The 18,431-nt window shown below is 41.4% G+C and overlaps 1 protein-coding gene across 2 annotated transcripts in view; it reads left to right on the top strand.

Moving 5' to 3' along the window:
* UTP20 (UTP20 small subunit processome component) overlaps positions 1–16,435 on the top strand; it is a 109,233-nt gene extending 92,798 nt beyond the window's left edge. The window contains exons 50-62 of one of the 2 annotated variants that reach the window (XM_033220907.1): positions 320–451; positions 951–1,061; positions 2,761–2,840; positions 3,276–3,345; positions 3,460–3,642; positions 4,382–4,513; positions 5,200–5,332; positions 8,901–9,088; positions 10,677–10,748; positions 12,573–12,845; positions 13,078–13,204; positions 15,421–15,566; positions 15,802–16,435. In XM_033220907.1, the coding sequence (XP_033076798.1) occupies positions 320–451; positions 951–1,061; positions 2,761–2,840; positions 3,276–3,345; positions 3,460–3,642; positions 4,382–4,513; positions 5,200–5,332; positions 8,901–9,088; positions 10,677–10,748; positions 12,573–12,845; positions 13,078–13,204; positions 15,421–15,566; positions 15,802–15,957 (1,803 nt within the window). In that variant the 3' untranslated portion in view covers positions 15,958–16,435. Of the gene's footprint in view, positions 1–319; positions 452–950; positions 1,062–2,760; positions 2,841–3,275; positions 3,346–3,459; positions 3,643–4,381; positions 4,514–4,931; positions 5,170–5,199; positions 5,333–8,900; positions 9,089–10,676; positions 10,749–12,572; positions 12,846–13,077; positions 13,205–15,420; positions 15,567–15,801 lie in introns of those variants that run through there. The other variant, XM_033220908.1, reaches the window with a different exon arrangement.
* The last annotated feature ends 1,996 nt before the right edge of the window (positions 16,436–18,431 follow it).

Below are 18,431 nucleotides of genomic sequence, written 5' to 3'. Positions count from 1 at the left end.
TACTTGGGATGCTGAGGCAGGACGATCACTTGACGGGAGTTAGAGGCTACAGTGGGCTGTCATCACATCACTGCACTCCAGCCTGGGTGACAGAGCGAGACCCTGGCTCATAAAAAACTAGAACCAGGATTAACATCAAAGTTAGTTTTCCCCATTGCCCTTTGTGGTTATGGCCAGAATTTTTTCCAGAGTTATTTGCCAAGGTTAGAGGGCTGGCATCCTGTGTGGAAAAGCATACTTGTGTGTTAAGTCCCTGTCATTTCACTGGATCCCAACTGTGGGATGTGCTGGCTGTTAACATCACTATTGTAACTTGCAGTGTGTGACCATACTTGTCAAGAAAGTCAAGTCTTACCAAATAACTGAAAAACAGCTCCAAGTTCTACTGGCCTATGCTGAGGAGGACATTTATGATACTTCAAGACAAGCCACTGCCTTTGGTCTTCTGAAGGTATGGTGTCACCAGAATGTTGACTGTTACAGTTTATGAGCTTCACAGCAGATATTTTGAACACATGGATCATAGTGTTTTGACTAGCCGAAGACTTCTGAAATTGAGTAATTTGTAAAGATTATTATGATTTTGGTGGGTCAATTACAGGCAAACATTTGCTTATGAAAAGTGTTTAAATGTGAGCTCTGTGTTAACATTTCTAGGGAATTCTGTACAAATACAGGTATTATCTTTTTATTTATATGTTTTTCTTCTTAGTGTAGTAAAATGTACATAACATAAAACTCACCATTTTTTAAAATTCACAATTTTTACCAATTTGAAGTGTACGTTTAAGTGTTGTGTGTTCTTTGTGTTTAAGTGTGTATCCTTTTTTCTTTTGAAGTTACTTTACTGTGTTTGAAAATTTCCTGTGATTGCTTTAGCATCAACTCTGCTTCCATCCATCTGCAACAGAACACATGAAATGAGTATGTCTTTTCCTTTTGTATCTTAGGCAATTTTATCAAGAAAGCTGTTGGTCCCAGAAATCGATGATGTCATGCGGAAAGTATCCAAGTTGGCAGTCTCTGCACAAAGTGAACCTGCCAGGGTCCAGTGCAGACAGGTTTGTAGAGAGCACTTATCCCCGTAGCAAGGGCTGGGCCCTGCCGCATCTGTCTCGCAGAGGTGTCAACATTGGCTGAATTCTGAAGACTACCTTGTGTCATGTTGGTTCTTTATGCTGAGACTCAGGCGTCCTGGTGCAGGAGGTCAGGGGAGGCTTTTCTGGGGACTGACAGGCTGGCCAAAATTTGAAGGAAGAAAAAGACTTAGTTTTACCAGTGAGAGGGCAGTAGAGGCTTGAGGTGAGTGAGAGCTTAGCTCGGTTGAGGAGCTCAACACAGGTAAGTGAATTGAGGAGTGGGAAGCCAGGTTGGGCAGGACCTTGTGGTCTTGTTAAAGATTTTGGGCTTTGTTGTTTGTTTTTTTTTGAGATGGAGTCTCGCTCGGTCGCCAGGCTGGAGTGCAGTGGTGCGATCTCGGCTCACTGCCACCTCTGCCTCCCAGGTTCAAGCGATTCTCCTGGCTCAGCCTCCCGAGTAGCTGGGACTACAGGCGCCCGCCACCATGCCCAGCTAATTTTTGTATTTTTAGTAGAGATGAAGTTTCACCATGTTGGCCAGGATGGTCTCGATCTCTTGACCTCATGATCCGCCCACCTTGGCCTCCCAAAGTGCTGGGATTAGAGGCGTGAGCCACGGCGCCCAGCAGGGCTTTTTCTAAGAACAGTAAGGAGCTATTTAAATCCTTAGGGAGAGGAGTGACAGGATCAGGTTTGTATCTATACATCTGTCAATATCTAATTTTATGAGCACGTATACTGTGCCCAAAGAGGTGGATAGGTCTAAGTTGGAAATAGGAACTCAGGGTTGCAGGGGGGTTTGGGCTGCTGAGGAGGCCAGGAAGGGAAGATGCATGTCTCTGGAAATAATTGCTTGGCTACTATTAGGAAGAAGAAGGGTCAACTGCTATTAAGCACTAGCTGTGTGCCTAGCATTTTAAATGCATGACCTCTGTTTGCAAGTAGCCTTCAGAAGAAACAGTATCCCCATTTTATGGCTAGGGAAAGGCAGGCTTTGGAAACTTGAATGATGTTGCTTAGTTCTCACAGTTTATTAATAAAGGAGGCTAGATACTACAGTGGTTTGAAAGTGCAGCCTTTGGACACAGACTAGGCATGGAATTCTGGCAGTGTCACCTGAGCAAGTTTCTTATTGTCTTTGGACCAACTTTATTCCCTTCAACTAGAAAATGGGCTATTATCACATACTTCCTATGGGAATGATGAGATTTAACTGAGAGACACTTAACGCAGTGCTTGGCACCTAGAGGGTTTATAGTAAATGCATTAGTTATTACTATCAGTATTGATATTATCACTATGTTGTTACTCTTGTTGAAGGGGAGATACCAGGTTGGACCATAGTCCATACTGTGGTACACCTGTCACCACCTGTCACAGAGAGATCAGCTTCCAACCTGTGGGCTTAGATTTGAAGTCTTAAACCACAGTGCCAGTGGTGGGCCAGGGCTTGCCTCTGTCAGGCACCATAGGGCAGGACCAGATAAATGGTGGGAGAAATGAAAGGTCACAGCTGCTATTGACTTTATAGGCAGATTTAGCTGGAGTCCATTGGAAAGCCTGATTGATTGCCATTCTTGAAAGTTTTTATAACCTACCAATGAGTTCCAGAAAGCAGCTTAGGAAACAGGAATACTGGAGACGAGATCCAGATAATCATCTGTGTGACTTTTGTTCCTAGGTTTTTCTGAAATATATTCTTGACTATCCCCTGGGTGACAAATTGAGACCAAACTTGGAATTCATGCTCGCTCAACTGAAGTAAGCTTAGCTATTAACTACACACGGGCGGAGGGTAGTTTCTTCTTTCCCTTTAACATGGCACTGTCTTAAAAAGGACGAGGCCTAAGCATAATGGTGCATTCTCTGAGCATATTGTTATATGACTCATTAACTCCGTAATCAGACATTGTGCTTGGCTTCACATAGCCTTTCTCTGAGTTGCTTTTCAATCTAGTTTAACTGTTGATTGTCCTAAGAGTCCGCTTAGGAGAATGTTGAAATCTGACACAATTGCATTTAAAACTGCACAATGGTAGCTTAATGGAGATATACAAGCATTAAAAGTAGGGAAACAGAACATTTTCCATTTTTTAAAGAAGTAAACTGACACCTTGATACAACGTTTTACATTTTTAAATAATTATTGGTAAATTTAGAAGATACTAACAAATCCACCTAATGTCCTTCCTCTAGTTACGAACACGAGACCGGGAGAGAGTCCACCTTGGAAATGATCGCCTATCTCTTTGACACGTTCCCTCAGGTACTATGACCCCAGAGATAAGCCCCGTGACCCCTGGAAGTCCTCAGTCCCCCTTTGCTAGAGCATCTGTAGGAATTCTGTTCTGAGTGCTCACACGTGCCTCTTTTCTTTTAGGGGCTGCTCCATGAGAACTGTGGAATGTTCTTTATCCCTCTTTGTCTAATGACGATCAATGATGACTCTGCCACGTGCAAAAAGATGGCATCCATGACAATCAAGTCCCTACTTGGTAAAATCAGCCTCAAGAAAAAAGATTGGCTGTTTGATATGGTTACCACTTGGTTTGGAGCAAAAAAGGTGTGCATTGCTTTTAGTCATAGTTCAGTGACAAGTCTTAGCTTTGGGGATCATAGTTTAAGTAAGAATATATGTTATACACTGTTGAATTGGTTTTTTTCCCCACATAGTGTTATTTTTATCTGATTATGCAAATAGTATATTCTTAAAGTTTCCCAAAGTGTAAGAAGTTATAGAAAGTAATATAAAAATCACCTGTATTCATACTATGTTATTGTTAGGAAGGTATTCCACTACATGAATGTATCATAAATTACTTAACCAGCTCCTAATGATGAATACCTTTGTTTCCAATTTTACATATTCGATTTCTGAAATGTAATTTTTATCCTTTTATCCACTTGGTACCTCTCCCACCATCATTGTTGGCCCATCTTTGTGAAACATAAACAACATATGCCCTGTGTGAATGAGTAACTTGTTGCATACCCACTTAATGTGGGGTGGGCATGAGACTTCTTTCCATTTCCTTTTCATTTAAAATGGAAAAAAAAAAATACTAAAGTACTCAGTGGATAATAATAATGCCTCTTTTTAAAACGTTATTCTTGAGTGTAAAAATTTCCCCACATCTTGTATATTGGCCATCAAAGCCCATAATTTACTGATTTCTGGCATCAGAAAGAAATGTTTATTGTCTCTGAATGTTGAGGACAAAATAATGCCCACCTTTATTTTACAGTTTCAGAAAAGGCCTCCCAAGTTCTCTTGACATTGTCTTGTGGTTTATTTTTGGTAGCGCTTAAATAGACAGCTTGCGGCCCTGATCTGTGGCTTGTTTGTGGAAAGCGAAGGAGTTGATTTTGAGAAAAGACTTGGAACTGTCCTTCCTGTGATTGAAAAGGAAATTGATCCTGAAAACTTTAAAGATGTAAGTAATTTGCTAGGGAATACAACTTTTCTAACTTACAGTTTTACTTGTGGTGATGTAGCTAACAGATTAGATATTAGCTTATAGGTTAAATATTTATGTTTATAGCTATATCTATTTATAGCTAACCGATTAAATATTTGTGTTCAAACAGTGTCCTTTATCATAAAAGCAAAAATTCAGCGTAGTTGAAACTTTTTAAAATGAGCGCTATAGCCAGGCATGGTAGCACATGCCTGTAATTCCACCTTTTCAGGAGGCTGAGGCAGGAGGACCGTGCGATTATACTCCAGCCTGGCTAACAGAGCAAGACCCTGACTCAAAAAAAAAAGGGGGGCAGTTGGGAGATTAGAGTTAAAGTATCTTCATGGTATATGAAGATCAAAGGTTCTCAACTCGGGCGATTTTGCCCCCCCAGGTGACATTTGGCAATGTCTGGGAACATTTTTGATTGTCACAACTCGAGGGTGGAGTTGCTACTGGCGTCTAGAACATAGAGGAGCTAGGATGCTGGTAACATCCTACAGTGCCCATGGCAGCCCCCACAGCAAAGGATCATCTGGCCCACAATGTCAGGAGTGCCAAGGGAGGTTCTGAAACGGGTGGATTTACATGCTGGAGTAAAAATGTCCATCAGATACTTTCAGATTGTTGTTTATATTGATTTACATCTGTCTTGTTTTTAGATCATGGAAGAAACTGAAGAAAAAGCTGCAGATCGCCTTCTGTTTAATTTTCTTACACTGATAACTAAACTTATCAAGGAATGTAATATTATTCAGTTTACCAAACCCGCTAAGACTTTGAGTAAAATCTGGAGTAAGTATTTCCTTTTTTATTTAAATCTAAAAACAAATACATTTGTTGTCATAGAATTATTGAAAGTAGATTTGAGAAATTCAAATATGAATACTTCAGAAAGTATACAATGTCAGGAAAAGAGTCCATGAGAAAAAACTTAAAAGGTTATTTCAGAGTGATTACAGTGAAAATGTTCCCTTCTGGAAAAAAAAAAAAAAAAAAACCATATCTATGATTTCATAAGTAATACCTTTCATTTATAAAAGAAAGAATATTTATTCTGGGGAAATAAAAGGAAGGGAAAAAATTCTCAGAGTCCTGTTTGGTAGTTAATAATTTCAGATATGTGTCTCTTTTTTTCCTATTTATTTATTTTCCCTCAGGTACAACTGAGAAGTAAAAACTATATATTTATGGTGTACAATGTATTGTTTTGATGTATGCACTTGTGGTCAGTATTTCCATCCAGTCTTTCTTTTGTTCAATAGGCATAGGGTTTTTTTTGAGAGGTTGCTTAGTTCCATATAAACTTTGATATCCTGTTTGTACCTAAGTAAGCATATTACTATCTATACCACACCTAGTAGATATCTTTTTAAATAGCTATATAGTAGTCCGTTATATACATATGCCATTATTTACTAAATGATTTCACAAGTTGTCAACACAGTTGTGCATCACCTAACAATAGAGATACGTTCTGAGAAATATGTCGTTATGCGATTTTGTTGTTTGAACTTCCTAACAGTATACTTAGACAAATCTAGATGGTATAGCCTATTACACCCTTAGACTATGTGGTCCATCCTATTGCTAACTATTGCTAAAAACCTGTGCAGCATGTATGTACTGTACTGAATACTGTAGGCATTTGTAACACAGGGTCTTTGTGTATCTAAATGTAACCAAACATAGAAAGGGTACAGTAAAAATACAGTGCGTATTTTTTTTTTAATGAGTAGTGCCAAACTGTTTTATAATCTTATGGAACCACTTCTTTTTTTTTTTTTTGAGACAGAGTCTCGCTCTGTCACCCAGACTGAGTGCGATGGCACAATCTCGGCGCACTACAACCTCCTCTGCCTCCCAGGCTCAAGTGATTCTTCCGCCTTAGCCTCCCAAGTAGCTGGGATTACAGGCACATGCTACCACACCCGGCTAATTTTTGTATTTTTATAGAGATGGGGTTTCACCATATTGGCCAGGCTAGTCTTGAACTCCTGACCTCAGGTGATCCACCCTCCTCGGCCTCCCAAAGTGCTGGGATTACAGGCGTGAGCCACTGTGCCTGGCCAGGACCACGACTTATGTGGTCTGTTGTTAAATGAAATAAAATATTCACCTGGTTTAAGAGCCAGAACTCAGAGTTTGTGAGAAATAACAAGGTTACTGTATGACCTACTCAGGTGTGGCTTCATTGCAACATGGCCAGATTATTACAGAGATTCGTATAGATCAAAATTAAAAATATGTCTATGAAATATAGCAGCAAAGACTAAAACTGAGATATGACATGGTTAATCCATCCTGTTCCCCAACACCCACATTATAAAACTTTTTTTTTTTTTTTGAGACAGAGTCTTGCTCTGTCGCCAGGCTGGAGTGCAGTGGTGCGATCTCAGCTCACTGCAACCTCTGCCTCCCAGGTTCAAGCGATTCTCCTGCCTTAGCCTCCTAAGTAGCTGGGACTGCAGGCACGTGCCACCACACCCAGCTAATTTTTGTATTTTTAGTAGAGACAGGGTTTCACCATGTTGGCCAGGATGGTCTCCATCTCTTGACCTCGTGATCCAACTGCCTCAGCCTCCCAACTAGGTATGAGGTATGCATCTAGCCTAAAACTTTTTTTCTTTACTTTTTACTTTACACGGCGGGGAGATACAGCAGGGAAGGGGAAGTTTGGGGCTCAGTGGAGTGGTGGTCACTGGAGAGGAGTCACACTCAAGGCCAATGTTTTTTCGAAGATAATTTTTAGACCATTAGTGTAGTCAGACTTTTAATTTGCTTATTTAGCATGCCCATCTTCCATTATGTGTTTAAGTTCTTTATAAGCATTGGAAAATAAGATTAATACTGTCTGTGCTGCCTCCTGAGAACTTTGTTGATGGTTAAATGAGATCATGTTCATGAAAAATGTAAGGGTCTGGGCTGAGCATGGTGGCTCATGCCTGTCATCCCAGCACTTTGGGAGGGTGAGGCTTGCAGATTGCTTGAGCTCAGGAGTTCGAGACCAGCATGGGCAACATGGCAAAACCCCATCTCTACAAAAAATACTTTCTGAGTATGGTGTATGGAGAATGGCCATGTAGCCAAAAATACTGAAGAATTAAGAGTTTGAAGGTCAGATCAAGCTGGGGCCCAGGCCTGGCTCTGCCTGTTATAGCTTAGCATGTCATGCAGCCTCTCTGGAACGCTTGTTTCTTCATCTATAAGATAGAAATTATAATTCCAACATCACAGAATTGTTATAAGATAATACATGTAACACATGTCTAAATGAGATAATACATGTAACACAGTTAGCCCTGGCCCTGGCACATAGAAAACCTTCAGTAAGTAGATGATAGCTTTACAGGCAGCTACTTGGAGCCGCCAATTCTACTGATTAGAAACAAGCCTATACCTATATACATACTTATATTACTTTAGAAAATGTAACTGTTGGCTAGGCGTGGTGGCTCACACCTGTAATCCCAGCCCTTTGGAAGGCTGAGGCAGGTGGATCGCTTAAGGAGTTTAATACCAGCCTGGCCAACATGATGAAACCCTGTCTCTACTAAAAATACAAAAATTAGCTGGGTGTGGTGGTGAGTGCCTGAGTAACAGTTACTCAGGAGGCTGAGGCAGGGGCATTGCTTGAACCCAGGAGGCAGAGGTTGTAGTGAGCCAAGAGTATACCACTGCACTCCAGCCTGGGCGATGGGAGTAAAACCCTGTCTCAGAAAAATAAAAAAAAAAAAGAAAATGTAACTGTTAATGTCACCTTATCTCCCTTGACTCTGAAACTAGTTCTTATGAAGCTAGTCTGTTTTGTACCCCATTAGAGTCATTTAACCACTCTAGGAGTTGGTTTTCTAGTCGTTTCCAGTGCCTCTTCCACCTCACTTCTCTCTAGCTTCTGTGGGCTTTTGGGAAGCAAGAACTATCTGTCTTTTTCTAAATTGATGCATAATTATACCTACTTATGGGGTATCTATGATATTTTGATACATGCATACAATGTCCAGTGATCCAGTTGGGGTAACGAGAATATCCTTCCCCTTGAACATTTATTATCTTTTTGTGTTGGGAACATTTCAAATCTTCCAGCTATTTTGAAATGTGCAATACATCAATGTTAACTGTAGTCACCCTACTGTGCTGTCTAACACGAAACGTATTCCTTCTATCTAATTCTATTTTTGTGCACATTAACCAATCTCTTTTCATCTCCTGCCCCCACTTCCCAGCCACTGGCCTATTTTGTTCATATTTGGTTCCCCACTTCAAACACATAATACTCTGTAAATGCTTCACTTCATCATATTTACCTCTAAACAATCAGGAAGGCCGTGTGACATCCACGAATGCTTTTTGGTTCCCTTAGGTCATGTGCATTCTCACCTGAGACATCCACACAACTGGGTGTGGCTCACAGCAGCCCAGATTTTTGGATTACTCTTTGCCTCTTGCCAGCCAGAGGAGCTTATTCAAAAATGGAATACCAAAAAGACTAAAAGAAACCTCCCAGAACCTGTAGCAATCAAGTTCCTGGCCAGTGACCTTGACCAAAAGGTAAGGTTTCTGTCAAACCTTTTCTTTCCCTCGTGACTGTAAGATGTTCCTTCTGGTTCATGTAACTATCTTTGGGCCAGCCCTTGAGAGAAACTCTTCCAACCAACAATTTGTTGTACAGGTAAATCAATAGGAATATTAGTCACTGGAGAGGGCTCACTCTCAAGGCCAGGGTTTTTTCCAAGATAATTTTTAGACCATTAGTGTAGTTAGACTTTTAATTTGCTTATTTAGCATGCCCATCTTCCATTATATGTTTAGGTTTTTTTGTTTGTTTGTTTTTGTTTTTTCTTTTCTGAGATGGAGTCTCACTCTGTCACCCAGGCTGGAGTGCAGTGGTGTGATCTCGGGTCACTGCAGCCTCCGCCTCCCGAATTCAAGGGATTCTTCTGCCTCAGCCTCCCAAGTACCTGGGATTACAAGCGCGTGCCACCACGCCCAGCTAATGTTTAAGCTCTTTATCAGCATTGGAAAATAAGATTAATACTGTCTGTCTTGCCTCCTGATAACCTTGTTGATGATGTAAATGAGATCACGTTCATGAAAATGTCAGGGGCCAAGCCAGGCATGGTGACTCACATCTGTCATCCCAGCACTTTGGGAGGCTAAGGTGAGCAGATCACTTGAGCTCAGGAGTTTGAGACTAGCCTGGGCAACATGGCGAAAACCTATCACTACAAGAAATACAAAAATTAGCTGGGCATGGTGGTGTACGCCTGTAGTCCTAGCTACCTGGGAGGCTGACACAGGGGGATCACCTGAGCCTGGGGAGGTCAAGGTTACAGTAGGCTGTGATCATGCCACTGCACTCCAGCATGGGCAAGACCGAGATCCTATCCCAAAAAAAGAAAGAAAAGAAAATGTTAGGGGCCATGATATATGTGTCTTTGGTTTCCTAGGTCCTAGCACAATTTCTCACTCATAGTGGAACCCCATAAATATTGAATGACTGGAGGGTAGAAGGGAAGAAAAGAGGAAGAAAAAAATATTGACTGTTGCAAAGTGCTCTACTAGTAATGTAGAGGATTGGCCAGGCGCAGTGGCTCACATCTGTAATCCCAGCACTTTGGGAGGCTGAGGTGGGTGGATCACCTGAGGTCAGGAGTTCGAGACCAGCCTGGCCAACATGGTGAAACCCCATCTCTACTAAAAATACAAAAAATTAGCCAAGTGCGGTGGTAGACCCCTGTAATCCCACCTACTTGGGAGGCTGAGGCAGGAGGATTGCTTGAACCCAGGAGACGGAGGTTGCAGTGAGCCAAGATCACTCCACTGTAGTCCGGCCCAGGCCACAGATTGAGACTCTAAAAAAAAAAAAAAAAAAAAAAAATGTAGAGGATTATTACCTGTTTCTCGCCAGAATGTGAAACTATCCCATTTATTTAGGATGAAATGCTTAGGGCAGGTAGAAGGGAACAGTTACACAATTTCTGGTCATGAACCTTTCCTCTCCAAATCTATACAGGTGGTCATTCAGAGGAAAATCCAGTACGTTAGTTGTATTACAGTTATTATGTTTAGTTTGTTAAAAACAATCAGAAATGTCCTGTGTCTGTCTTGTCTACCAATGTCCATTTTCTTTTCACAGATGAAAAGTATCTCTCTTGCCTCTTGCCATCAATTGCATTCCAAATTCTTGGATCAGTCTCTAGGAGAACAGGTAAGAATTGTAGTTCTCCTAGTTTAAAAGAAGGGGCCAGCTGGGCACCGTGGCCCACACCTGTAATCCCAGCACTTTGGGAGGCCTAGGCGGCCAGATCCCCTGAGGTCGGGAGTTCGAGATGAGCCTGGCCAACATGGCGAATCCCCATCTCTACTAAAAATACAAAAAAATTAGCCAGGCATGGTGGCAGGCGCTTGTAATCCCACCTACTCAGGAGGCTGAGGCAGGGAGAATTGCTTGAACGTGGGAGGCAGAGGTTGCAGTAAGCCAATATCACGCCACTGCACTCCAGCCTAGGTGACAGAGCGAGAGTCTGTCTCAAAAAGAAAGAAGGGGCCTATTCTATCAGCAGTCTAGGAATAGGCTTACATTTGTTATTTTGTTTTGTTTTGAACCTATCTTAATGCTTGGGGGATTAGATGAAATACAGACATACACTCATATATATGTTCAAATACACATATGTCTTGTCAACTCTGGGTCTGTGTTGGGATTACTCTTTGCTCCATTTAAAATTCCCAAATAGGGGTCTGGGTGCGATGACTCATGCCTGTAATCCCAGCACTTTGGGAGGCCGAGGCAAGTGGATCACTTGAGGCCAGGAGTTCAAGACCATCTTGGCCAACATGGTAAAACCTCATCTCTACTAAAAAGACAAAAATTAGCTGGGCATGGTGACACATGCCTGTAGTCCCAGCTACACGGGAGGCTGAGGCAGGAGAATCTCTTGAACTGGGGAGGCAGAGGTTGCAGTGAGCTGAAATCTCCACACTGCACTTTAGCCTGGCAACAGAGCTAGACTCCATATCAAAAAAAAAGAGAGAGAAAGAGAGAGAAATAGTTATTTCTATGTAGAATGGTTGAAGGAATTTAATGGAGGTAGAGGTGAAAGCTGTCATTAAAAATGTAAAATGAGGCTGGCGTGGTGACTTACACCTGTAACATTAGCACTTTGGGAGGCCAAGATGAGCAGATCTCTTGAGGCCAGGAGTTCAAGACCAGCCTGGCCAACATAGCAAAACCCTGTCTCTACTAAAAATACAAAAATGAGCTGAGTGTGGTGGCCTGTAGTCCCAGTTGCTGGGGTGGCTGAGGCATGAAAATCGCTTGAACCCAGAGGCAGAGGTTTCATTGAGCCGAGATTGCACCACGGCACTCCAGCCTGGGTGACAAAGTGAGACTGTCCCAAAAAATACCCAAAAAACAAAACAAAACAAAAAATGTAAATGGAGGGCCTGGAAGGAAATCGTTTACTTATTCTTTGTGACTTTAAAGGGTAGAACTAGTCCACATAGATCAAAGTTACATGGAAATAGGTTTGGATGCCCTATGAGGGAGAACTTAAGAATGATCTAGACCAGGTGCAGTGGCTCACACCTGTAATCCCAGCACTTTGGGAGCCCGAGGCGGGCGGTTCACCTAAGGTCAGGAGTTTGAGACCAGCCTGGCCAACATGGGGAAACCCTGTCTCTACTAAAAATACAAAAATTAGCCGGGCATGGTGGCGCATGCCTGTAATCCCAGCTACTCGGGAGGCTGAGGCACGAGAATCACTTAAATCTGGGAGGGGGAGGTCACAGTGAGCGGAGATTGCGCCATTGCCCTCAGCCTGGGTGGCCAATAAGACTCTGTCTTTAAAAAAAAAAAAAATGCACGATCTAAAAATGGAGCCATCATCATTTAATAGTTGTTAAATAGTTGTAATACCTGATTGTTTTTGTTTTCTAATTGTAGAATACCTATTTTAGCTTATGCTCTACTAAGCCTTATTTATTTCAAAATCAATGTCCAATTTCTTCCCCCACCCCGTTTTTTTAAAAGGTTGTTAAGAATTTGTTGTTCGTAGCCAGAGTTTTGTATTTACTGGAACCTTATTGTGAGGATAAGCAAAGTAAGATAAAAGAAGACCTGGAAGAACAAGAAGCTTTAGGAGATGGCGTGGCCTATGCAGATGAGAAGGCAGAGTCTGACGGAGAAGAGAAGGAAGAGGTGAAGGAAGAGCTTGGCAGGCCGGCCACGCTGCTGTGGTTGATCCAGAAGCTGTCCCGGATCGCAAAACTGGAAGCTGCTTATTCGCCGAGAAACCCCTTAAAGGTGCGATGAATGCACAGAATGACTGAGAGTAGTCCTTTCTCTTTAAAAAGTATTTTAACGGTATTAGTGATCCTCCTAAGTCCCTAGAAACTTTACCTTTGAACCCTAAACTGCAGCAATAGCATCTGTCCCAAAATAGACTGAGCCCTGTTTTCTAAATTAATGCTGTGTCTGTGATTGAGTGCTAAAGATAAATATTTCAAATGAAAAAAAAAATGATCTGTATTTTCAGAGAACATGCATCTTTAAGTTCCTTGGCGCTGTAGCAATGGATCTTGGGATAGACAAGGTAAAGCCGTATCTCCCAATGATCATAGCTCCTTTGTTTCGAGAACTGAACAGCACCTACTCAGAGCAAGGTAACCCTGCCTCGTCTGTTCTCCTGCCTTTTGCAGGATTTCTAACTTCTCTCCTGAATGTTTCCTTCTTCCTTTCTGTCCTCCCTCCCTGCCAGAGATTTATTTTTATTTTTATATATTTTTAAATTATATATTATATACTTATATATGTTTATATTTTTATATATACACACACACACATAAATTAAAAAGAGAGAGAGATGAATAGTGGTCTCACTATGTTATGCAGGCTGGTGTTGGTCTCAAACTCCTGGCCTCAAGCAGTCTTCCAACCTCAGCCTCCCAAAGTGTTGAGACTACAGAAGTGAGCTACCGTACCCAGCCAGAGTTTATTTTTAAAAAGAAAACTTATGAGGTATCAAGATAACTAGCAAACAAATAGGCATATTTGGATTATATTTGATTGCCCTCTTCTCTGTGCTTTCTGCTGTCTGAGAAAGAATGTTTCTCACATAAAAGATGATGCTTTATCCTTAACATAGATTAAATAGTCAAAGAAAACTATGGTTCAGGGTGGTTTTAAACCTCATAGCACAATGAATAATAATGAACAATAAAATGTCATTATATTCTCATCTTAAAAATTGTGGGCTGGGCGTAGTGGCTCACGCCTGTAATCCCGCACTTTGGGAAGCCAAGGTGGGAGGATCAGTTGAGCCCAGAAGTTCAAGACCAGCCTGGGCAACATGGCAAAACCCCATCTCTACAAAAGATACAAAAATTAGCTGGGTATGGTAGTGTGCACCTGTAATTGCAGCTACTCAGGAGGCTGAGGTGGGAGGATCTCTTGAGGCTGTGAGGTCAAGGCTTCAGTGAGCCGTGATTGCACCACTGCACTCCTGCCTGGGCAACAGAGTGAGACACTGTCTCAAAAAAATATATAAGGCAAAAATATAAGTATTATCATTTTTATATGAAATAGTTTTAAAATACCATTTTAACATTTCTTCTTTTTCCTTGCCTGATACATTTCCCTCACTTATTGTAATTGTTGGTAATAACAGGTAAAGAGGGAATTGGGGGCTGGAAGGAGAGGAGGTAAAGTGAATGTTCAGAGTTTAAAAATAAAACAAATGAAGCAAATGTCAAAGCAAGAGCTTTTGTAGTCCTACAACCTTGAGAGAAAGTTTCCTCACTCTTCGAAAGGAAAAAGCAATGGTAAAGGTTGAGGCTGCTGACAAAATCAGGTTCAGGTGTACTTTGGTTCAAGTCAGCCAACATTTAATGAGCACCTAATATCTGCCAGGCACTAGGGATTCAACAGCGGGAAAGTTTTCAAGAAGCTTGTGATCTAGAACAGATGTCCTGAACTCCCGTGAAATTGAAATTGGGGGTGAGTGGCAGAGAGGGGTAGGAGATACGGCTTTTTTGTCAACTGCACAAAGGAGGCTTTGACATCCCCCGCACCCCCCAAAAAAAAGTTACTGTGGGCAGAGCTAAGCCTCTGTGACCCATCATGGATTAGAGAGGGAATCTCTTACTTTTCCCCCCATCTGCAAGAGCTCAGCAGGTAAACAGAGGGAATTCAAAACGTTTCTGTCAAGGTCCCAAGTTACTTTAATGTCTTCAGGGCTAGGTTTCCGCTGGGAAGTGGGCCTCACGTTCTCTGATTTCTTGTTGCATCCTGGGTGAGGTGGTGGCTGGAGTGCTGTGTCTAGCATTGCTGGTTTCCCCATCCCAGGAACACAGAGGCTAAGGTGTTTAATGTTGAAGTAATGGTGATAATGCTGCAAGAGTTTAAATTATTTTTGTTGTTTTATTTGGTTTCTTGCCAGATCAATAGCTGGATATAAATGTTGTACGGCCGGGCGCGGTGGCTCAAGCCTGTAATCCCAGCACTTTGGGAGGCCGAGGCGGGTGGATCACGAGGTCAGGAGATCGAGACCCTCCTGGCTAACATGGTGAAACCCCGTCTCTACTAAAAATACAAAAAACTAGCCGGGCGCGGTGGCGGGCGCCTGTAGTCCCAGCTACTTGGAGGCTGAGGCGGGAGAATGGCGGGAACCCGGGAGGCGGAGCTTGTAGTGAGCCGAGATCGTGCCACTGCACTCCAGCCTGGGCGACACAGCGAGACTCCGCTCTCAAAAAAAAAAAAAAAAAAAAAAAAAATGTTGTACATATTGTTGATTTTGTTTGATTTCGTTGATTTTGTTGATGTTCAAATGTGTCCTTTCATACTGTCTTTACTCTGATCATTACTCTTTGTGTGTGATTAGATCCTTTGCTGAAGAATCTATCCCAGGAAATCATAGAATTACTCAAAAAGCTGGTTGGACTTGAGAGCTTCTCATTAGCCTTTGCCTCTGTACAGAAACAGGCTCATGAGAAAAGGGCACTCCGGAAAAAGAGGAAGGCCCTGGAGGTAAGTTTGCGCTTTGAAAATATGGCATGTTCACTGGACTTGATAACTACTAAGTGTGCATGTTTGTGTCACCCACTCAGGGAGGATCAAGGGTTTGAGTGGTTGGGGAATTTATAGCTGGGGCTTCAGACTTTCTTTAATGAGCATGTGTTTTTTACATTTATTTCTGTATTTGATTCTTATTGGTTTAATATTTACTTTAAAAGTAATACAAAATTTCTATTATCTTTTCCAGTTTGTAACTAATCCTGATATTGCTGCCAAGAAAAAAATGAAGAAACACAAAAATAAAAGTGAAGCAAAGAAGAGAAAGATAGAGTTCCTGCGTCCAGGCTATAAGGCCAAGAGACAAAAAAGCCACAGCCTGAAAGATCTAGCAATGGTGGAGTAATGTCTCCCTGTGCTGATACAAGCATGAACTTTCTGGAATATTCTTCTAGTCTGAAATTACAGCAGGCTGGTGGGGGGGGGTTCCTTTTTTTTTTTTTTTCAAGACAAGGTCTCACTCTGTCACCCAGGGTGGAGTGCAGTGACGAAATCACAGCTCACCACAGCCTCCACCTGGGTTCAAGTGATCCTGTCACCTCAGCCTCCCAAGTAGCTGTGCCCTCCAGACACACACCACCATGCCCGGCAAATTTTTTGTATTTTTTGTAGAAACAGGATTTCGCCATGTTGGCCAGGCTGGTCTTGAACACCTGGGCTCAACTGATCCACCTGTCTCGGCGTCCCAAAGTGCTGGGATTACAGGTGTGAGCCACCGTGCCCAACCAGGTTTTAATTTAAGTTAAATTTTGGATAGGTTGTATAATATATAGTTTAATGTAATCATGTTCATATTTTTTAAATAAATAAAACACTTTATACTACTACTGGGTCTTCACTGTCTAAAAAGCATGTGACACCAAAGAGTTTAAAATATAATTTGTAAATAAAAAGATAAATTTTTAAATAGCAAGAAAAAATGTAGAAGTTAGCAATAATCAGACAAAAGATTTGCAAATACTGCTATATAGTACATTCTAAAATTTTAGGAAAAGGCAGTAAGAAAGATCTGCACAAATAGAGAACTATAACCATGTTCATGGCTAGGAAGATTCAGGACCATAAAATGCTTTGTCCCAAGTTGATCCCTTTGGTTAAGTGTATATCTAAGCAAAATCCCAAGAGTTCTTCACGTTAACCCAACAAGCTGATTCTAAAATTTATATGGAAGATAGTAAGCCGAGAATAACCATGACACTCTTACAAAAGTAGAACAGGATGAGGGGCTTGCCCCTTTGAATATCAAAAGTAAGACACAAAACTATCTATAGAGAGAATGTGTAGTAAATCCTACTTCATTAAGAACTTCTACTTAGGAAAAGACACAAACTGGGACATGGCACACAACACATACTGTTAAACAATTAGTAGTACCAGGACATACAATGAATACTGATGAATCCACACAGACAATCTAGTGGAAAAAGTGGCAAAAGAGAGAAATGAACATGGCACAAAAGGAGAAACATAAATGGTCCTGAAACACTGTTAGCTGATATGGCTGTGCCATTTTTTTTTTTTTAAGTATTATGGACTGCTTGGCAAGTAGTCATTACATTGAGACCCCCAAGTGCTACCCTAGCTACATGAAGTTCTTAGATTACATACCTTCTCACACCAGAAGTTAAAGAATACCTGGACTAGTCGGAGTCCTACTGTACTAGCTACGGCTAGTTGTTAAATTGTTTGAGTCACTCCTGTATTCAGCCTCATCAGTAATTAGGAAAATGCCAATTATCACCAGAATGAGATTCCATTCTGAAACCATCAGAATGATAAAGCTGACAATACTAAGTGCTGGCAAGCATGGTGGAGCCATAGGCAATCTTTGACATTACCTTGTAAACCCGAAGACGGTTATACTCCCTGATCCCGAGTTCCACTCCTAGAGAAACCATGAACCATGGATCTGAAGAATGTTCATGAACTATTGCTAAAAGAACTGGAAGCAATCCAAATGTCCTTCCACAAGAGAATAAAATGGTATATTCATATACTGAAATACAGTAGCAGAAATCAGCTAATTACATATATATCAATAAAGATGATATTCTAGAAACAATGTTGAGTGGGGGGAAAAGAAAAATAGTTGAATACCACTGTAATAAAATTGTGTGTACATATATGATAAATCTGTAGAAAAAAATTAACGATTTCAAAGTTGCAGGATAGAGGGTACTTGTGCGAAGGAACAGAATCAAGGGAGAAGCACACGGTGGGGTTGGGGGACTTAAACTGTCCTCATAATGTTCAATGTCTTACATTTGGTGCCAGATTTCCAAGTTTATAATGCTTCATTACATTACTTTCTATACATAAAGTATTTCCTGATAAAAACATTTTCTAATATTCGGCCAAAACCACATTTGTACTGTTATTAGTACAAAGAAAACAAGTGGTTTCTTTGAAACTTTACTTTTAAGGTTTACTATTTACAACTAAAGTGGTAATCCACACTTATTTAGAGGTGGCTACAGTTGTTTCTGTTGTTCAACCGTATAGCATCTTTTGCCTCACTCTATACTTGGTGTGGAAGAAATATTCTTTTTTTTTTTTTTTTTTTTTTTTTTTTTTTTTTTTGAGACGGAGTCTCGCTCTGCCGCCCAGGCTGGAGTGCAGTGGCCGGGTCTCAGCTCACTGCAAGCTCCGCCTCCTGGGTTTACGCCATTCTCCTGCCTCAGCCTCCCAAGCAGCTGGGACTACAGGCGCCCGCCATGTCGCCCGGCTAGTTTTTTGTATTAGAAATATTCTTTAGTGCCCCACATACTTGGGGATATATGGAGTGGGAAATCCACCCTATGTGCCAGGCACTTTGGATAC

Source organism: Trachypithecus francoisi, unplaced genomic scaffold, assembly GCF_009764315.1.
Source record: "Trachypithecus francoisi isolate TF-2019V2 unplaced genomic scaffold, Tfra_2.0 Lachesis_group11, whole genome shotgun sequence".
Taxonomy (NCBI): domain Eukaryota; kingdom Metazoa; phylum Chordata; class Mammalia; order Primates; family Cercopithecidae; genus Trachypithecus; species Trachypithecus francoisi.
The sequence above is the reverse complement of the archived record's forward strand: the minus strand, read 5'-3'. Positions and strand labels throughout refer to the sequence as shown.